The sequence below is a fragment of the Vulpes vulpes genome, chromosome 3 (genome assembly GCF_048418805.1).
Source record: "Vulpes vulpes isolate BD-2025 chromosome 3, VulVul3, whole genome shotgun sequence".
NCBI lineage: Eukaryota > Metazoa > Chordata > Mammalia > Carnivora > Canidae > Vulpes > Vulpes vulpes.
In genome coordinates this window covers 100,832,868-100,853,848 of record NC_132782.1, presented here as the reverse complement: position 1 = coordinate 100,853,848, position 20,981 = coordinate 100,832,868, and the positions used below count along the sequence as shown (strand labels likewise).

Genomic DNA, 20,981 nt, shown 5'->3' with positions numbered 1-20,981 from the left:
AAGTGTTTGTAAATGAAAAAGAAAACCCTCTTGTCCCCACACCAACCACTTGCCTTGATTTGATTTCCTTACTTCTGTCCTATATTTTGATAGTTTTCCTAGTCATTCAGCCAGAAACTCACCACTGACTCATCTTTCCTTTGGGTCCTGTCCTTGTCGAGGCTCTCCAGAGAAACAGAATCAAGACAATCTACATTTATAGAAAAAGAAACTCACATGAGTGGGGAGGCTGTTAGAGTCCCAAGATCTATACAGTCAGCAGGCTGGAGACGCAGGAGAGCCAATGGTAATAGCTCCAGTCTGCAAAAGACCAAAGAGCTGACGTTTCAGCTGAAGTACTGAGTCAGGAAAGGACCAGGGTGCCAGTCCAGCAGTCTGGCAGAAGGAATTGCCTCCTACTTTCCAGAAAATCACACTTTATGTTCTATCCAGGCCTTCAACTGATTAGAGGAGGTCCACTCCCCACCATCTACCCTCCCCAATTAGAAGAGCAATCTGCTCTACTCAGTCTACCGATTCAGATGTTAACCTCAACCAAAAACACCCTCACAGAGACACCCAGCTTCTGGCCAAATGCCTGAGCACCCTGTGGCCCAGTCAACTGAACACACAAAATTCCTTTCTGAGTAGCCAGTAAGTCCTGCTCTTCTTCTGGAGACGTGGTCTCAATGCAGTCAGAGTCTTAGCAGGAAAGGGGGGAACACTCAAAAGGAGATAATAAAGACAATAAAGGGGGTTTATGATGGGGCTATTCGGAAAGACAAGGTCAGGATGAAAGAAACTTAAAGGGCAGCTTGGGTGGCTCAGCGGTTTAGTGCCGTCTTCAGCCCAAGGCCTGATCCTGGAGTTCCAGGATCGAGTCCCACGTTGGACTCCCTGCGTGGAGCCTGCTTCTCCCTCTGCCTGTGTCTCTGCTTCTCTCTCTCTGTGTGTCTCTCATGAATAAATAAATTTTTAAAAATCTTAAAAAAAAAAAAAAGAAAAGAAAGAAACTTAAACTTGAGGTCTGATGAACCCCCCAGGGTCTGCTACGGTGGGAAGCCACTGTGACCTCTGGACCTAGTGAAACAGGCAGACAGGATGTGCCAGGTACTGTAAAAAGCACTTGACACGTATGACCTCTAAAAAAACCCCAACAGTTTTATTGAGATATGACTCACATATCACACAATTCACCGATCGAAGGTGACAATTCAATTGCTTCTATTCTGTTCACACAGTTGTGAGACCATCCTCACAGTTTTAGAACATTTTACTTATCCCCAAAAGAACCCTGAGCCCCTTAGCTGTCACCTTCTTCCCCAAGACCTGCTTCCCAACCCTAGGTAATAATCACTAATCCAATTTCTGTCTCTAGAGATTTGCCTATTCTGGACATTTCCTGTAAATGGAATAATAATTTGTGGTCCTTTGTGATTGGCTTCTTCCACTTAGCACATGTTTTTCAGGTTCATCCCTGACAACCTGGGGCAATCATTTCACAGGTGGAGAAAGGTAAGGACATCCCCTGGAGACCACGGTGAGTGGCTGACAAGGAGAAATATGGCCTGAATGGAGAAAAATGAGTCTAGAGATGGGGGGTCGGGGTGTATGGGCTGTGGATTCTGGGAAAGCAAAGTTTTCTCTCTTCTGCAGAAGCTAGAGGAAGAGATCCTTATCTTTCTTGTAGGTGGAGGAGTGTTAGGAGGTGATGCATGGAAGTGCTGCCCTAATTCTGCTGCCACACAGGAGGAGAGCCACGGGGGGGAGGAGGGGTGTCATTGTGAGCCTAATATCAACACTGTGGAAAGCAGAAGGACTGAGGGGGGAACCTGTATTTGGTTTGAGCTCCTGGATCAAACCATACCTGAAGAAAACATCTGGTTTTTCATTTAGCAGAACTAATATTTTCTATCATAGCAAAGTAGAGATGTTTTATGTCTCTTCTAAATGCTATAAAAAAGGATTGTGAGGGACGGCTGGGTGGCTCAGTGGTTGACCATCTGCCTTTGGCTCAGGTCATAATTCTGGGGTCCTGGGATTGAGTCTTGCATCGGGCTCCCTGCAGGGAGCCTGCTCCTCCATCTGCCTATGTCTCTGCCTCTCTCTGTGTGTCTCTCATGAATAAATTAATAACATCTTTTTAAAAAATTAAAATAAAATTTTTTTATTCTGCAGCATCTAGGATAATATACTCCCTTAAAACCAAAAAAAAAAAAAAATGAGATAATTATTCTTTTAGTGACCTTGTCTTACTTAAACATAAATACATACACAGAGCATCAGGAAGCAAGTGCAACAGGTGGCAACTCCTCACAATTCTTTTATAGATTCAATAAAGCCAGTTGGAAGCTAAGCATGGAAAATACTACACAAAGACTGCTCTCCACACACACCCCACCCCATCCCTCCCCGTCCCCCAGCCGAACTGAGAGCACTGCTCTTCCCCATTGTTTCCAACCCATGAAGACAACTTGGTCTGGAACATGTTTCCAGCTGTCATGGTACTGAATGGACTGGAGAAAACTGGAACAAGTCACATTTTAGGAGAAAACAGTGCAAGAAGGGAGTGGAACAGAATGGAAATCCTGAATCAGCCCCCCCCCCCCCCCCCCAATAAAATATAAAGCAAGGGGAAAGCATCCATTTGGGGACAGATTTTAAAATGAAGCCCTTATGGCATGAAACCACTGATTCTTAATCAGGCCTGCACATCAGAGCCCCATGTGAATTTTTAAAATATATTCATCCCTCAAGCCAGCCATGTAGCTTCTCGTTCAGTAGGAGCAGATTTTTTTTTCCTTTTTTAATCTCAGGAGTTGATTCTGATGCACATGCCCAGGTAAGCATTCCAGGAATAAGAATTAGAAAATTCTGCATAACCCTAGAAACATAATTGACATTTTAAAAAAGGAATGGAGTATCATAAAGGGAAATTCTCAAAAAACCAAACAGTGGCAATAAAGGAAAAGCGTTTTGAGGAAGAAGAGTTGAGGCACAGCTGCAGGTTACATGTTTGCCAGGCTCACGCAGGGTTAGGGAAGCAGATGGATGAGAGGGTTGAAGGTCCCTCCTTCCCAACGTCATACTTTCATCCAGAAGTTTCTGTAGAGGCTGCTTTTAGGCAAGAGGCTTGAGCAATGGAAACCTGTGTAAGGTAAAAGGGCCCACAGTGATCACTGGGCTGAAGCAAACAGGCTCAGCAGGCGACCCACCTCCAAATACCTATAGGCCCCACCTGACCAATGGGCCACTTAGGACCAGGTACAAGTACCAAAGAAGAACTCAGTGTGTCTCCATCCCTTCTCACATCCCCCCACCCCTGCTAACTACAGCCCCCCGGGCCCCCCTCCTTGCAGACAGCCTCTCCTCTGCTGTCTGGCCACTGCTCCCTTACAGTGAACCTCTGTCTCCTGTGTTCTGCCTCAGGTGCCATCTCTCCCCTCCTACTCTTCCATCCTCCACTCAACATGGTTCCCCTTACAGTTTCTAGGTCTATTCACATTGACAGCAGGAGGATTGTTTGTCATTACTTGTGATTACTGGCGTCAATTCATTTGGTTTCATTTTATGAGTTCATATGTGTTTTGGTTTTTTTTTTTTTTTTGCTAAAATTAGTTTATCAAACATGGACTCGGGGCGAGTGAGGTGTGGGGACAGGCCTTGCCTTACACAGCATCACGCCACGATGGAGAGATGGTAGGAAAGCAGGGAACGACCTTCAATGATAGAATCCAAGAGAGATAAGATAAGTGAGTGTGTGGGATGACATCGCTTATGAGATAAATGGCTTAGGAGGGTAAATGGCCTTCATCAGAAAAAGGGCCCATCATGTGAGCCAGAAGGTGTGTGCGAGCAAGTTGTGTCCAGGGAGCAGGGTGAAATAATGAATCAATACTCAGTGCAGGCCCCTGGGTACTGCGGGATGCTTGGGGCAGGGGTTGATCTCCCTCCCCTGTGTTTTCCTGTCTCCCTTTCCTAAGAAGGAAAATGCATCCTTCCTGAGAAGGATGCTCTCAGGTCCCTGGGCCCGCACGCACTGGCACATGTATGTGCTCAGCCCTTCGCCTCTTGCATGGCGCCAACGTGCCAATCCATTCCGCTCTGGGAGCGGGGATGGGGAGGGGGGATTATTGGGGAAAACGCGTAGCAGAGGCCTCGCCTTGCTCCCCAGGCGCTGTCCCTGGGACCCTCTGGACGTGACTTAGCAGCCAGCTCTGCGGGCCGGACTCGGACCTCGGGGCGCGGGCGCCCCCTGGTGGCGGAAGGCGGGCGCCGCCGAGTCTGCGACCTTCCTTTGCCCTTGGCGCGCCGGCGGCCGGGCTGCCGACGCGCTCTGGGTCAGAGCTGCCGCCTGTCTGTCACCGCCCCGCACGGCTGACATCCCGGGAGACCGAGTGGGAGGACGCAAGTCCCCGAAGGCCAGAGGCGCCTTTTCAACCTTTGCAAACGTGTTTGGTCGGAAAGGCCTTTTTGTGCTCTGGCAAGAGCCAGAAAAGACCAGTTTTGAGGAAAGGTTTCTTTTGTTCCCTCGGTGGGGAAAGGTCATGTTTTCTTCTGCTCAGATCATCAGATCAAGAAGGAGGCCTCCTTTTAAGGCGGCCCTGGAGTGAGGATCCAGTCTATATCATGTTCTCGAAAGAGTATTGAACCCCTCCGAAAGGGGTAAGAAGGAGAAGGCCGAGAGGTCTCTCCTGAAATTCCAGAATCTGTATTCAAATGTGGTCCCCGGAAGCATTAGATGTCCCCAAATTTTGTGTTACTAATGACCGAATTGTCCACTGATAAAGGAAGAGAGGACATTAGAGGCCAAGTGGCCTGGTGGTAAAGTTCAAGGGCATCCGGCTCCTGCAGACTGGGTTTCCACCTCCTTCCTTCCTAAAGGGGGCAAGCGGAGCTGGTGCCCCCAGGGGTGGGGGGCGGTGGGGGAATGGAGTGGGTGAGGCAGAGCAGTACTGCTGGGTGGGAGCCAGGCAGCGTCCAGGTGGTGGCGGTGGGTCAGCTGTGAAATGGAAGTGTTGTCGCCAACCAGGGACACGCCGTGCATCTACCCATGTTGTCCTGGAACGATGGCCGATAAGGCGCCAAAGAAAAACACAGATTGCAGATCAAAGATGCACAGTATTATTCCAAGTGAGGAGCGATCCGAACCCAAAAGTGTCCATGTATGGATAAAAAATTCGAGTGTCTGGAGAGGTACACGATGAATTATTAACAGTGGTTACTTTTAGGGATACGTTTGGAAGCAGTGCCTTGTGTTTTGGTTTTTGGGTTTTGCTTTGTTTCTTTTCTTTTGGAGATTTTATTTATTTGAGAGAGTGGGAGACCACAAAGGGAGAGGGAGAAGCAGACTTGACAGTGAGCAGGGAGCCCGATGTGGGGCTCGATCCCAGGATCCTGGGATCCTGACCCAAGCCCAAAGGCAGATGCTTAACTGACTGAGAGCCACCCAGGAGCCCCTGTGCTTTTTTTTTTTAACCTATATGTCATTTTTATAGTGTTTCATCTCGAGGCAACTATTTCTTTGGGAAGTAAAGGGGGGAAAAGAAAGAAATCCATGTACTGTCTTATGTGACAGATTGCTAATAGCTGATCACAAAGTAAGGCAGCTGCTGGTCACAGTTTCCTGATAAGCAACAGCAGTCTACAGAGAGATCTACTTGTCACTCTATATACCCTTTAGCACTAATTCGCCATGGGAATGTGTGCATTATTTTTTTACCAAAAAAAAGTTTTCACTTCTTAAAAACAGGGCAATTTAACTTTGTATTTTGTTCCAACAAAAATTTACGGAGTGTCAAACACTGTGCTAAGCTCTGAAGGTATGGAAATGACCAAGATGGTCTCTGCCGTCCAAAAGTTCATGGTCCAGTTCAGCTTCTTGCACTAATGTGCTTCCAAATCACCTGGAGGTGTTGGGTATTGGTTAATTATTACCACATAACAAATCACCCCAAAACTCAGCAGCTGAAAACAGCAAACATTTATCATCGAAAGTAGTTGCTGAGAGTCAGGAACCGAGGAGTGGACAGCTGGGTGATCCTGGCTCTGGGTGTCTCATGAGGTTGCAGGCAGGATGTCGCCCGGGACTACATCATCTGAAGGCAGGACTGGGGCTGAAAGATTCACTTCCACGATGGTGCACATCATGGCTACTGGCAGGCGGCCTCAGCTCTTGGCCCTGTGACCCTCTCCACAGATTAACTGCTTGAGTGTTCTCACCACATGGCAGCTGGCTTTTCCTAGACTGAGTGATCTTGGAGAGAAAGGTAAAAGCTGCAACCTCTTTTATGACCAGGCAGGCTTGGCAGTCACACTCCATCGTTTCCACCATTTGTGAGAAACAAGTCACTAAGCACAGCCTACACTCGAGGCAAGGGCCATTAGGCTCCACTGAACAGAAGAGTATCCAGGAATTTGTGGACATAGTCTAAAACCACCACATCTTGTTAAAATGCAGATTCTGATTCAGAAGGTCTGGGGAGGAGCTCCAAATTCTGCATTTCTAACATGCTGCCGGGAGATACCACTGCTATTGGTCTATGGACCACACTTTGAGTAGCAATGGAATCGTATCTCAGGTTGCCTCTTTGGAACTATGCTGCTTGCCAGAATAACATCCTTTGTCCTCCTGGCATCATCTTTGGATGGTGTCCAATTTTAAAATCACATTTTCCCTGAAAGGTCAGAGCAGTAAAGTAAGGGAAAGACAAGATTACCTTGTTAATACTCGAGGACAAGCTGTAATAGAATTAAAAACAACCACAGGGGGATTTGGAAGATCTCTCTGGTCTTGTTCTGGAAGCTCTCAGAAGCACAAAACATCAGCCATCAATTCTGAAGGGGGTGCTAAACAAACAGCAACAAACCTGGGCTTTTAATAAGTATTGTACAAAATATCTTTATATGACTAAGATTCCTGACTGCAATACTTAAAAATTAGCTTTGACATGGGAGGCCAAGATGCAGCATCAGCATCTCAGAAGATCAAGGCTTCTGCATGCTTTGCTGACTTGAAGGGTGGCATGTTAAAAGAAATCATTTCCCCACTCAATAGAGGGGATTGAAATTTGCTCTCATTTACAGCAAAAAACTATAAATCATGTATTTTTTATTGCATTGCTTCACATACCATAAAATTCGCCATTTTCAAGTGTTTGATTCAATGTTTTTTTTTTCTTCACTATTGTCACCAGGTTCTGTAACCATCACCACCAGCTAATTCTAGAACATTCATCACCCCAAATTCTAGAAACTATCTATTAGCAGCTACTCCCCATTGCCCCCCATTCCTTACAACCTAGGCACCCACTAGTCTATCTCTATGGATTTGCCTCTTCTGGACATTTCATATACATGGAATCATACAACATGTGGCCTTTTGTCTGGCTTCCTTCACTTAGCTTTTCTTTTTAATTGTAGTAAACTATACATAATATTTATCATGTAACCATTTTTATGTGTAGAGGTCAGTGGCCTAAAGTACATTCACATCGTTGGGCAACCATCACCATCTTTCTCCAGCATTTTCATTTTCACATTCTGCAACTTTGTGCCCAAATATCATGTTTTTAAGGTTTATCAATATTATAGCACGTTTAGTAGTACTTCATTCCTTTTTTTTTTATATACTTCGTTCCTTTTTACAACCAAATAATATTCCAAGGTATAGATATGCTACATTTTGCTTATCTACAAATCAGGTGATAGACATTTTGATTGTTTCCACCTTTCGGCTATTAGGAATAACATTGCTGTGAGCATTCATGTAGATGTATTTGTTTGAACTCAGGTATTCATTTCTTCAGGATTTATACCTAGAGTTACTGTATCATATGGTAACTGTATTTAATTGACTGAGGAACTGTTACACTTTTTTTTCCCAAAGGGGCTGCACCATTTTTGCATTGGCACTAGCAGTGTATGAGGATCCAGTTCCTCTATACCCTTGCCAATAGGTCATTTTCTATGTTTTGAGTAGTAATTGTGGGTTGTTATCTCACTGTGGTTTTCCCTAAGGACTAATGATTTGGGGCATCTTTTCAAATGCTTATTGGCCATGTGTACATCTTTTTTGAAGACAGGTCTATTCACATCCTTTGACTATTTTTAATGGGGCTATTTGTCTTATTGTTGAGTTGTAAGAGTTCTTTATATACTCTCAGTACAAATCCCTTATCAGATCTATGATTTGTAAACATTCTCTCCCATTCTGTGAGCTATGTTTCACCTTCTTGAAGAGCACAAAAGTTCCTATTCTGATTAAGTCCTATCTATCTAAGCTTTTTTCTTTTGTTACTTGTACGTTTGGTGTCAAATCTAGGAAACTGGTCTAATCCAAGGTCACACAGACTTACCCTTATGTCTTCTTCTAAGAGTTTTAGAGTTTTGGCATTACCATTTGTATTTTTAATCCGTTTAATTTTTGTATAAGCTGTGAAATAAGGGTCCAAACTCATTCTTTTGCATGTGGATACCCAGCCTGGTTTTTGTTGCTTTCTTTTTAAATCAGCACGAAGCACAGAGAATGGCCTTTCTTTGGTTTCTTGGTAGCATGTTTTGCTTTTTTTTTTGTGTGTGTGTGTGTGTGTGTTTTTTCTTCTTGGCTGGAAGATTTTGAGTTTTATAGCAAACCATACTCTATAGATCTAGAACCCAGGGGCCCAGCCTGACTTGGTAGCGTCTTTTCAATAAATCTCTACTGAATTTTGTGGAGAAGCACATGGAGTAGTCTTGAATTACTAGTTATGTGAAAATGACTTCTAACAAGGGAGAGCTATTTCTTCATCCAATCCCACTGATGGCTATTTATGTGCCAGTGATTAAAATGATTCCTGACCTATACAGCTTACGGTCTTACAGGGAGAAACAAACAAAAACCAAGTAAGTACAGTATATAATATGCCAGAAGTTGATGAGCATTATGGGGAGAAAAAAAATGGAAGAGTTGAACAAGTGGGATGAAGCATGCAGTGGGATAGGGTTTGCAATTTTGAAAGAGGTGGTCAGGGTAGGCCTCCTTTAAGAAGTGACATGAGACAAAAGTTTGAGAGTTGGTGAGGGATTTGTCCATGTGGCTATCTGCAGGCAGAGGGAACAGCCATTGCAAATGCCCTGACACAGGAGCTTGCTTGGTGTTTTGAGAAATGGCAAGGAGGCCAGCATGGCTGGAGCACACTGAGGAAAAGGGGAAGGGGTCAGAGGGCCAAATCACGCAGGTTCTTAGAAACCATTTTAGGGACTTTGACTCTGATGCTGAGGGAACTGGGAAAAGCCATTGGGGGGTTTCTGAGCTGAGCAGGAACATGGCCTGGCATACAGTTCAAAGGATCACTGTGGCTGTGGGTGAAGAATGGATTGTGGGAGGACAGGGTAAGGCAGGAAGAATAGTAAGGAGGCTTCTAAAATAATCCAGGTAAGATGAGGGTGGCAGCTCCTGAGGCAGTGAAAAGGCTTTGGCAGAGCCTGTAGGATGTCCGGGCAGACCGGATGGAGGTGTGATTTAGGTAGGTGTCAAAGGTGAGTCTAGAGATTTTAGCCTGAGGACCAGAAGGATGGAGCTGCTATTAACTGTGATAAGGAACGCCGCTGGGGCATCGGGATGGAGGTGGGGGAGGAGTTCAGATGGGGCACGTGGAGCTTGAGGGTCTCTGACTTCCAAGTGGAAGAGCTGGGTAGACAGTTGGATATTTGGAAATGAGAAAGCTGGGCTGAAAAGGGAATGGTAGGGAATGAGCCACAAGGCAGGATGGGATACCAAGACAAAGAGGACAGACAAAACTGGGCCATGCAAGACACCCTGGCACCCTCTGGTAAGGAGAAATCTAGAAGAGAGGAAGAGCAGCTAAGGAGGCCGCTGGAAATAATGGCAGTCTTCTATTTAACTAATGGATTTGACAGTCTTGCTTTGTTGATCTTCAACACCCTCATGTTTGAAATTACTTTTGGTTAGGAGTGAAATCAAATTTTCTTTCTTAAAGATTTCTCTTATTTCTGGGACACCTGGGTGGCTCAGTCAGTTGAGCATCCAACTCTTGCTTTTGGCTCAGGTTATTATCTTAGGGTCGTGATATCAAGCCCCTTGCCGCGCTCTGTGTTCAGCAGGGAGTCTGCTTTGAGATTCTCTCCTGCACTCATGCGTGTGCATTCCCATCCCCTCCAAAATAAATAAATAAATAAATCTAAAAAAAAAATTCCCATTATTTTCTTAATGATTCATTCTTAATGTTTTACAAAATAATGGACTATGGAACAAACAAGGAAGAGCTACATTTGTTTTAACTGGAATAAACCCGGTGAGCGGTCAGCCTTCTAGCAGAAGGCAGTACAGGGGAAAAAAAAAACACTAGAGAGTTTTATTAATGAAAAAAAAAAAGCTCCTGCAGTTTATTAACAAGTTTCATATACCAATAATTGCACATTTCCTTTACTGCCAGTGCCACTTGTTAAATCACTGTCATCTCTTGTAGACAGGGAAAAATGGACATACTTTAAAATCTTTCTGATAAATATATCGCCATGCTGCATCCGGCCTGGATAAGGTTCTTCAAAATGGTGTATGCTGGAGCCTGTTAAAAATGATAATAAGCAAACAAAAGAAACATGTTCTATGTTCACTTGTAGCAGGAAGACATGGCCTGGTATGGCAAGGCTGGAACTCTCTGGATAAGACTTAAGATCTAACAATGTCTTTAAATTCATCAGGTTGGGGTGGTTTCATGACTGTCAGAGCATTTGAATCATTTGGTTTTTAGTCAGGAAGGGGAAGGAAGCTGCTAGTGGAAATGATGAAGGAAGAAGCAAGAAACAAGATCCCAGCTGGGAGCAACGCATTGGCCTGCTTTTTTGTCAAAGCACTGTTTTGGTTTGTTTTCTTTGGTGGTTACAATGAAATCTACTTCTCAAGACACAAAAACCTCTCACCCCTTAATCTTCCAAATAAGGTGCCCAGAGTCCCACAAGCAAATAGTAAAGGGAGGTCTCCTACCAGTTGTGCATCATGTTCAAGGCCTATGTCATGGTGCTCTAGCTCTTCATCCCGAAATTTCCTTATCACCTGGTTAAATACAAAGAAATCAAAGCAAGTCAGGATCCAACTCTCCTTCTGTCCTATCTCCTCCTGGAGGTTAAATCCTCATACTACCATCTAAGACAGGGGTAGGCAACCTTTCTCTATGAAGGGCCGGAGATCAACACTTCAAGCTCCACAGGCGGTATGGTCCCCTTCACACCTACTTAACTCTGCCAGGGACAGCAGCCATGGACATCTAAACGGGCAGGTGTGGCTATGTTCCAATAAAACAATTTACAGAAATAGGTGGTCTGCCCCAGGCCAGGATTTACCAATCCCTAATTTAGACTTAAAAAAAAAAAATTAAGCAGTTCCCTCATTTGCTATAGAACATCATCTGAAGATACCTATTATTTCATTTATTTATTCTGAGGGTTTTGTGCTCACATTTGTTCAGAATCTTTCAGTGATCCAGAAGTGGAGAATATAGATGTGGGCTCCGGAGACATAGCTTCTGGTCCCAGCTCTCCCTGAGCATGTGACCAGGGCCCACGGCTTTGGCTTTCTGTGCTTCCTACCTTTAGAATGAGGTGCTCTCCTAGGTTTCTAAGGCCTGTCATTCCCTACTTTTCTATTTTTTTTCCTCCTTACCAAGTTGCCCTTTTCTCCCTTGGCAGCCCCTTTCCAGAGTATATTCAAATACCTGAAGAAGCTCCTCGTATTTTTCAGGATCCTTCTCCATCAGCGTCCTGATCTGGTTGTTATAGTGATGTGCTATGGACTCTTCCACAGCCACAGTGCAGGCCATTGCTCCCTCTTTCCCAAGCAGGGCAGTTCCTGCACCTGGAATTGTCAAATCCAGAGCAGAAAGGGATGGGACTGAGACCACACTGGTGAGGAGAGATCATGTCAGGTCAGAGTTCGTCGAGCTCAGTACTCCGGGCTCTGGGGCTGGGTAATTCCCTGTTGTTAGGGCTGTCCTGGGCATTGGAGGACATTAGCAGCACCCCTGGCCTCTACCCACTGGATGCCAGTAGCAGCCCTGATTGTGACAGCCAAAAATGTCTCTAGACACTGCCATCTATGCTTAGGAGCAACCTGCCCAGTGAAAACCGGTTTTAGGTGGTATTAGGTCACACTGCTAAATCCCGAATCACATAGTAAGAATGCTATTCTCTTTTCAAGGCTCTTCTGAACCCTCTCAATATAGCAAGAAGAAAGTCTTCATTTGGGGTATGTCTTTGATTCTTTTCTAACAAATAGTCTTCTCCTTTTTTTTTTTTTTTTTTTTTTAGATTTTATTTATCTATTCATGAGAGAGAGAGAGCAGGGAGCCCGATAAGGAACTTGATTCCGGGACTCCAGGATCACGCCCTCGTCCAAAGGCAGGCACTAAACCATTGAACCACCCAGGGATCCCCAGTCTTCTCCCTTTTTAAGAGTGAGCTGATCTCAAGCTTAGAACCTTTGTCAGAGAATATCAACTGGATACACCTGAATTGCTCTAGTTTTTTTCCTTCTCTGTTGTATTTGCTTTTATCGCACCTTCTATTTATAAAAGTACTGATTCAAATACATAAATATTTAAGTAAATTTAAGTAAAATTTAAAAAAAAAGTAAAGTAAAATTAAGTAAATTTAAGTCCCCCAAAAAAGTCCATTTGACTTTTAAAAATGTTAAGGAAATAAAAAGGTGGTTAAGAGGACACATAAAGAATTATGAAATCGGTATTTTACCGATTTAATCATTGCCAGATCCCTAAGCTCATGTAAGCTCTTCTGGACAGACACATACCCAGTGCAAACCCCACCACGTTCCAAAAGGGCATCAGAATCGTCGGCCGCACCCTGAATGCAACCATCAACTCGTTGAACTTTTTCAAGTGGTCCTTTTCTTGATCCCACATTTTCTGTAAGAAACATAACAATAAAGACATGCAAGCATCACATAGAGGTCACCGGCTACATACCAAGGAGAAGCTACATGCCCTAAGTCGGGAAAAGGAAGCAATGTGGAAATGGAATGAAAAATGAGAACTTTATAAAAAAAAAAAAAGAAAAATGAGAACTGCTATTTCCCCCTCTCCCCTTGAATTATTGGAGGAAAAAAGCAAAACATCAACTGAAAAGCATCGTGGATACAGAGGGTGCCAACAAACCAAGAGAAGAGTCTGTTCCCTCAATTCCAGATAAGTGGGCCATGAACCACGGCTCCAGCAGTTCTTGGACCCGCATAGCCTATTCAAGGACAAAGTCCACAATTAATGAGAACTGAGGTGTTCAGCCCATTCCAAAATCAGGAGGGCAGCATATCACCTATTGTGTCATTTCCCTCTAGACTGCTAGAATAGAAGTGTCATTTATATCAAAGGAAAAAGGGAATTTACCCCAATGATTCAGATGCAAAGAAACGCCGGGACACCTGCACCCCGATGTTTCTAGCAGCAATGTCCACAATAGCCAAACTGTGGAAGGAGCCTCAGTGTCCATTGAAAGACGAATGGATAAAGAAGATGTGGTTTATGTATACAATGGAATATTACTCAGCCATTAGAAACGACAAATACCCACCATTTGCTTCAACGTGGATGGAACTGGAAGGTATTATGGTGAATGAAGTAAGTCAATCGGAGAAGGACAAACATTGTATGTTCTCATTCATTTGGGGAATATAGATAATAGTGCGAAAGGGAATAGAGGGGAAGGGAGAAGAAATGGGTAGGAAATATCAGAAAGGGAGACAGAACATAAAGACTCCTAACTCTGGGAAACAAACTAGGGGTGATGGAAGGGGAGGAGGGCGGGAGGTGGGGGTGAATGGGTGACGGGCACTGAGGGGGGCACTTGACTGGATGAGCACTGGGTGTCATTCTGTATGTTGGTAAATTGAACACCAATAAAAAAATTTATTATTAAAAAAAAAATGAAAACGGGAGAATGATGAAAGAGTTAACATATGGCATTTTTTTTTTTTTTAAGATTTTATTTATTTATTCATGAGAGACACACACAGAGAGAGAGAGAGAGGCAGAGACACACGCAGAGGGAGAAGCAGGCTCCATGCAGGGAGCCCGACATGGGACTCGATCCCGGGACTCCAGGATCACGCCCTGGGCTGAAGGCAGGCGTTAAACCTCTGAGCTACCCAGGGATCCCCCAAATTACAGCACTTCTTAAGTGCCAGGCACTCGCTATCAAATAGCTTTATGAAGGCAATTCACTTAATCTGCACAAACTATTATTATTATCCCCATTATACAGATAAAGTGAGGCACAGAGAGGTTAGGCAACTTGCCCAAGAACTCAGAGCAGGCAATTTGACTCGTGCTGTCTATTACATGCCAGACATGGTGTCAGTTGCCCTATGCCTGCCACCTCATTTATTCCTCACCCAAACCCAATGAGGTAGATGTTATCAGCTCATTTAACAGATATGGAAATGGAGACCCAGAGAGGTCATGGAACCTCCTCAAGGTCACACAGGTAGGTGGAAGAAAGCTGGAACGTGAACCCGGGTCTTTGTGACAACAAAGCCCAGGCCCCTCTCTCTGCCTCTCATTATAAAATATAAAATATTGGGGATTGCCCACCTTCAGCCCAGGGTGTGATCCTGGAGACCCGGGATCGAGTCCTGCATTGGGCTCCCTGCAAGGAGCCTGCTTCTCCCTCTGCCTATGTCTCTCATGAATAAATAAATTTTAAAAATCTTTAAATATATATATATATATATATATATATATATATATATATATATAAAAATATCCCCACTGGGGACAGGATCACCACCTCTCAGCAACTGGTGCTTTCACCAATGCAATTATTCTCAACCCTTTTTTACTGCCCATTCCATGATGTAATTTTAATACTTCAGGTATACTATATATCTGTTTGTGTACTGTATGTCTGTGCTTTACACATAAAAAGGATACTTTTTTTTTAAAGATTTTATTTATTCATTTATTCACAAGAGACACAGAGAGGCAGAGACATAGGCAGAGGGACACAGGCTCCCTATGGGGAGCCTGATGTGGGACTCGATCCCAGGACCCCGGGATCACAATCTGAGCCACCCAGGTGCCATACACATAAAAAGAATAATATATTTTTCACTGGCTCCACTGCCCACCCTAAAATAACCAATTTTTGCTCTCCCTTGCAAATGTATGACCTCATGTGATTCATGGCTTGAAGGCTTCTGGCCCCCCCTGCTGTTCAGTAAGACTAGGCCAGTGGGTGGGTGGGTGGAGATAATGAAGTACCCACCTGAATGACTGGCCCGACACTTGTCCGACCCAGGACAGCCATCTGTCCTGCATAGATTCGGTTTGCTCCATATTCACCTGCATGATCCACCCGGATTATTCGATCCACAGCTGCCCGATTGACATTGTCTAAGGTCATTCCTGAACTGTAAAACCTGACACCAATTCTTCTTCCATACGCTGCAACACAAATGTTTTTATTCTTTATTACTCCTGAGTAAAACAGATGTTTCCTTTTATAGGCAGAAGAAAGAGGCGCCTTAGAACAAAGGTCACAGATGAGTTCCCCATGGGTAGGGTATGCTCATAAATGTATTCTGTTTAATCTGCAGTGTTCTTTTGCTTTTTTGCTTTTTTTTTTTTTTTTTTTAAGTAGGCTCCAAGCCCAATGCGGGGCGTGAATTCACAACCGTAAGATCAAGAGTCCCATGCTCTAATGACTGAGCTAGCCAGGCACGCCCCCGCCCATCTTTTTTTTTTTTTTTAATTTTTATTTATTTATGATAGAGAGAGGGGGGGGGGGGGCAGAGACACAGGCAGAGGGAGAAGCAGGCTCCATGCACTGGGAGCCTGAGGTGGGATTCGATCCCGGGTCTCCAGGATTGCGCTCTGGGCCAAAGGCAGGGGCTAAACCGCTGTGCCACCCAGGGATCCCTATCTTTTTTTTTTTTTTAAATGAATTAGTTACCAACACTTAAAGCATAGATTTTACCTAAAGATCTGGATTTCTGGCTTCACATTAATCACAGAAAGATCTGGAAATACTGAACCTGTCTTTTCACCAGGCAGCTAACGTGGCAGCAAGGCACGTGGTCTCTAGATGAACAATTCACCTCCCCACCCGGCCTACTTTATTCCTGACCCTGGCTGCACAAAACCTCCTGAGGAGCTTTCAAAACCATGGATGTTGCTCCCCAATTAATCTCAGGGTGGATTTTTATAAAAGCTCTGGACAAATCTTTTCTGCAGTCAAGGTTGAGAACCACAGATTTAAGTCCTCTCAAAACATCCATGGGCATGGGATTTGGAAAATGTGCCCTGGGGCTTAGGTTTGATCTTATTATGGTATACTATCAGTTCAATGAAATTCTTGTCTTTGAAATGTAAATTATTCAGGACAGATTAAATTTAGTCTTAAAAAAAAAAATCTCCTAGTAGTGACACCTTCAATGTGTTCTCTGAGCCTTACATTAAGGTACCCCCCAAATTTTTTCCCCTAGAGTTTTACAAGTTTAGGTATATAACATGTTATCAGCTCATTTTGCAGTTATGAAAGTGGAGACCCAGGGAGGCCAGTTAGTTTGTAATGTGAACTGTGATGTGTGTTGGTATCATCTTGAGATGTGTTCCAAGGCTCTTATGTATGCCTACCATATCGTTAATACATACTTCTTTTCATTTAGGCTAACATCAACACCCTGAAAATGTGCAGAAAACCTCACTTTGAGTACATCTGTAGGGTTTTCATTAAAAGGCTTGAGTACTTTGGACAAAAAGTGATGGGGTAGGCCAGGTAAAATTTGGGGTGATTCTTCATTTGAACTTTTTGACCAGGTGGGATTTTAAATGCCTCACTAAACAAAGGAGCATAACATGGGGGTCTGAAGCATGGTGACCCAGCTTTGATCCACTCTTCCATATAATCTGCTCCATCTCACTGAGCACATCTGACTCACGAAACTGGATGGAACCTGGGAAGTAGTCATCAACAACTGGATGGAGTCCAAATGCTGCTAGGTATAATGCACCACTCAGATCTATGCCATCAGACAGCAGGTCACTGTGGTTAATGCCCATGTTTTTATATGGAGAACAATTTGACACATTTGACGAAATCAAGGTAGCCTGTCCCAAGTTGTTGCCTCTAAGTCCAAGAACTGGTGCTCCCATTAATTTGACCTCCTTGTAGAAACATGACTGCTAGGAATTAAAACTGAAAATGATGAGCTGGCCCTATTCCTCAAGATAATCTTGTTCACCTTTTCTTTCATTTGTTACTCCTATCTAAAAACATATTAATGGGAAGGAACTTTAAGACAAGCCAATACTCATTTAAAAAAACAAAAAACAAAAAACACATTTAATGAGAAATAGCAAGGGATTGAGTACACAGGATGAGTTCAAACACACAGCTGACTTCTGATGGGCAGCACTATATTTCTGTTAAAAACATACTAAACAGGGGGATCCCTGGGTGGATCAGTGGTTTAGCGCCTGCCTTTGGCCCAGGGCGCGATCCTGGAGTCCTGGGATCGAGTCCCACGTCGGGCTCCCGGCGTGGAGCCTGCCTCTCCCTCTGCCTGTGTCTCTGCCTCTCTCTCTTTCTGTGTCTATCATAAATAAATAAAATCTTCAAAAAAAAAAAAAAAAAAAGAAACAAACAACATACTAAACAGTTCCCTAGCACTGCACCACTTTCCCAGATTCAGGCACCTAATAGATGATGTTTTGTGGGGTGCGTGGAAGATTGGGTATTGAAATATTTGCCATTTCTACCTTTTCACAATCTCTACAAGGTATCTTTAAAAATTATGGGATGGTTGGTGCACCTGGCTGGTTCAGTTGGTAGAGCATGTGACTCCTGATCTCAGGGTTGTTGGTTCAAACCCCATGTTGGGGGTAGAGATTACCGAAAAAGAAAAATCAAGGAAGGGAGAAGGGAAGGAACAGAGGGAGAGAGGGGTAGGAAGGAAGGAAAGAAAGAAAAGAAAAGATGTTTTCTGTCTTTAACACTAACCTTGGGCAAATCAGAATCACCATTTCTTATATATAAAATTGGCAATAATCATCAGGTTATTTCCTTCCTAAGGAGACATACAATAGTAACACCTTTCTTACTGAGTTATAACGATAAAATGAGATACAGGAAGCAAAGTAACTTTATAAATGAAAAACAAGGACTCTTATTCTGTTACGCTCACTGGCTCAACAAAAGAACGTTAAAAGTCACGTTTAACAATCCTCTGAGTTTTGCCTGCATTGTCACACATCTTAAAATTGAGTAAAAATAAAGTTGGGGCTCAGTGCTAAAAGCTCTCAAATGCATTATATCATGTTAGTGCCTTCCCAAAGGGTGAAACACCTAACAATGATGGTACCTAGATTTTGAGCGGTATATCGGAAGATATTAAGTGATTTACGAACATGCATTAAATACACCCATGTAGTAAGAGTTACTTTCTTCTAAATTCCTTTGCAATCTTTTTGATTTCATCAAACAGAATGTCTCAGTTTACAAATACCTTCCTAATACTTGCCAATCTCCTACCCCTCCCTTTTTTTTTTTTTTTTTAAACCCATAAGGTTCAGGCCTTGGTAGACAACAGTACCTGATACAATTTACTTTTCGTTTTTGTTTCCAGCGCATTTAGTTTTTTGAATACTCTGTTAGGGGCAGGCAATACTGGTTTTCCGTCTTTACCATAAGGATTCAGTTTCCATGAAATTACTGAATTTGAAAACGGAACACGGTTGTAGAAAAAGCACATCTAGTAATCAAAAGTACAAATGGTATTGCTAAAAGGCAAAAAAAGAAAAAAAAATCTTCGGGGGTGGGGGCACTGAGGGGGACACTTGATGGGATGAGCACTGGGTGTTATTCTATATGTTGGCAAATTGAACACCAATAAAAAATAAATTTACAAAAAAAAATAAAATCTTAAAAAAAATCTTTAGGTGGTACACAAATGATTTAAATTTGAGAAAAAGACCTCACAACAATTTTCTGGGGCAGCTCTAATGGAAAAAAAAAAAAAAAGGTTGGAGAAGGACCGGAGATCCTAACCCATCTCCCTAATCCGAATTCTAAGCTTCCTCCACCCCCCTGGTGCTTCTCTAGCTTTAGAGTGCATGCAAGTCATTCGAGGGTCTTGTTAAAATGCAGACAAGGCGACCCCGTAGGTCAGGGGTGCGACCTTTGAACCTACGCTTCTACCAAGCCCACGCCGCCGGCCGCACGACCGCAACGCGGACTCTGCACTTTCCAGGTCGCCACCTGTCCTCGGCCCGGAACGCCCACCGCTACCGCAGGGACCGCCCGGCACAGGTGCACAATGACGTCATCGCCCAACGCGCCGCCCCTCCCGCCCCGCCTATCAGCGCCCCCAGGTTCACGCCTCCGTCGCAGCCGGATGACGTCTACGAACGTCGGCCCCCGTGACCTCTTCGGCCCAGGACACCGACGAATTCCCTGGCCCGCCGATTTCCCACGCATCTGCGTCCACGCTCCTCTTTTACCTGTGAGAGGCCGCAGGGTGCCCGCGCGCAGCCGCCACAGGGAGCGGACCGCCGCCCGCGCGGCGCAGCTCATTGTAGCGACAAGGCAACCGCTCCCCGGCGCGGAGCGGGCGAAACGTGTGTTGAGCGCAGACTGATGACGCACAGCAGGCGTCAGAGCGACACTGCCCCCCGTTGCACCGGTGGGAACGCCCCCTCGGCCGCTGCTTCCATTTGATTGGTTGGAAAGGGCAAGTGAGAAGACGGTATTGGATGCGATCACCATCAATCACTCAGGACGACGATTGTGTAAGAGACTTGGGTTGCTAGGGAGATGAGGATGCTACATTGGTCTTCCAAAGATCCTGCCCCGGTGTAAATTCTGGGGGAAAAGGATCACGAAGGGATTCTTTATTGGCGCAGCCACTGTATTTTTTTGCATTACTAACATGGAAGGAGAGTTTCCTCTATGTATCCTACATCGACTTTAAAATAGCAGAAAATTTAAAAAGTAGAAATTGCGGAATGAAATTAAATTCACCACGTGGTCAGTAGTGTCCGTGGTGGGGCTAACAGCCGATTTAAATTTTGTCGTTTTCTCTAGTTTTAGGATTCGTATAGAGAACATTGATTTTTTGTTTGTTTTCACTTTATTCTTGGTATGCATCCGTATTGGTGCAGATGGTTTGGGGCGGTATGCAGGGTAATGGAGAGGAGATCCAGCGACGCGGATCCTAACGTGAATACCCAGGGCGTGCGTGTAGGCTCATCACCTCTAACACGTGTGCCATTCTGGTGGAGGATATGGAGAATGGGGGTGGCCGTGCATGTGTGGGGGCCAAGAGCGTACTGGCATCTCTACCTTCCTCTCAATTTTGCTGTGATTCTAAAACTAAGGAAAAAGTTCTATGAAAATATTTTTATTGGATATTTAAAAAATAACACAAATCCCCTGATACAACAGCCCTACTTACTTTAAGGGATCTATCTAATAGGAATAATTTTTCAAATGTAGGATATATGAGAAGGGGAAAAAAATCAAAGATGCATACCTGGGAGGATATATAACAAAAGCATTTAATATTGGTAACTTTAGAAGGTTGGGATTGTGAGAAGGGGGCTTTCACTTTCTGCTTTACACCCTTGGATTATATATTTTTTCCAAGTGACTATAAAACATTTATTTTTTTTTCCAAGTGACTATAAAACATTTAATATACACTATAAAATAATTGAGGTGCTAGTTGCTTTCAAACTACTCTAACAAACTACAATAATTTTATTTATTTTAACAAACTACAATAATTTTAAATTATGGTGAATTATAGTTTCTTAAACCTAAATTCTTAGTGAAAGTGAGGATGATAGAACATTCTCACTTTATACTGAGTATAAACCTCTCAAAGGCCTTCAAATGTTCTTTTTCTTTTTTTTTTTTCAAATGTTCTTTCTAAATCTTTGTTGTAATCTCACTTCTAGGTCTCTGCTCCTAAGAAGAAAAAAAAGTTAATAAAA

The 20,981-nt window shown here is 43.8% G+C and overlaps 1 protein-coding gene across 5 annotated transcripts; it reads right to left on the bottom strand.

The window, feature by feature from the left end:
• Positions 1 to 1,115: 1,115 nt before the first annotated feature.
• COQ7 (coenzyme Q7, hydroxylase) lies at positions 1,116 to 19,633 on the bottom strand. 5 transcript variants are annotated; one of them, XM_026003188.2, is made up of 6 exons: positions 19,488 to 19,622; positions 15,253 to 15,431; positions 12,785 to 12,899; positions 11,694 to 11,833; positions 10,967 to 11,035; positions 1,116 to 3,127 (listed from the first exon to the last, which is right to left on the bottom strand). In XM_026003188.2, the coding sequence occupies exons 1-6, from the start codon at positions 19,558 to 19,560 to the stop codon at positions 3,071 to 3,073; spliced, it is 633 nt and encodes a 210-aa protein (XP_025858973.1). In that variant the 5' UTR covers positions 19,561 to 19,622; the 3' UTR covers positions 1,116 to 3,070. The 5 variants fall into 5 exon arrangements, with proteins under 5 accessions (XP_025858973.1, XP_025858971.1, XP_072609853.1 ...); XM_026003186.2 differs by lacking the exon at positions 1,116 to 3,127 and adding an exon at positions 5,090 to 6,656 and having other exon boundaries at positions 19,488 to 19,626; XM_072753752.1 differs by lacking the exons at positions 1,116 to 3,127; positions 19,488 to 19,622 and adding exons at positions 5,090 to 6,656; positions 17,989 to 18,050.
• Positions 19,634 to 20,981: the final 1,348 nt, after the last annotated feature.

Excerpts from the sequence above, each read along its gene's own strand:
- COQ7 (XM_026003186.2), bottom strand. The coding sequence starts at position 19,560 with ATGAGCTGCGCCGCGCGGGCGGCGGTCCGCTCCCTGTGGCGGCTGCGC. Across the intron at positions 15,432-19,487 it reads CACCCTGCGGCCTCTCACAG|CGTATGGAAGAAGAATTGGT; the intron begins GTAAAAGAGGAG and ends TTTGTGTTGCAG. Across the intron at positions 6,657-10,966 it reads TTGAACATGATGCACAACTG|GGAAAATGTGATTTTAAAAT; the intron begins GTAGGAGACCTC and ends CTGACCTTTCAG.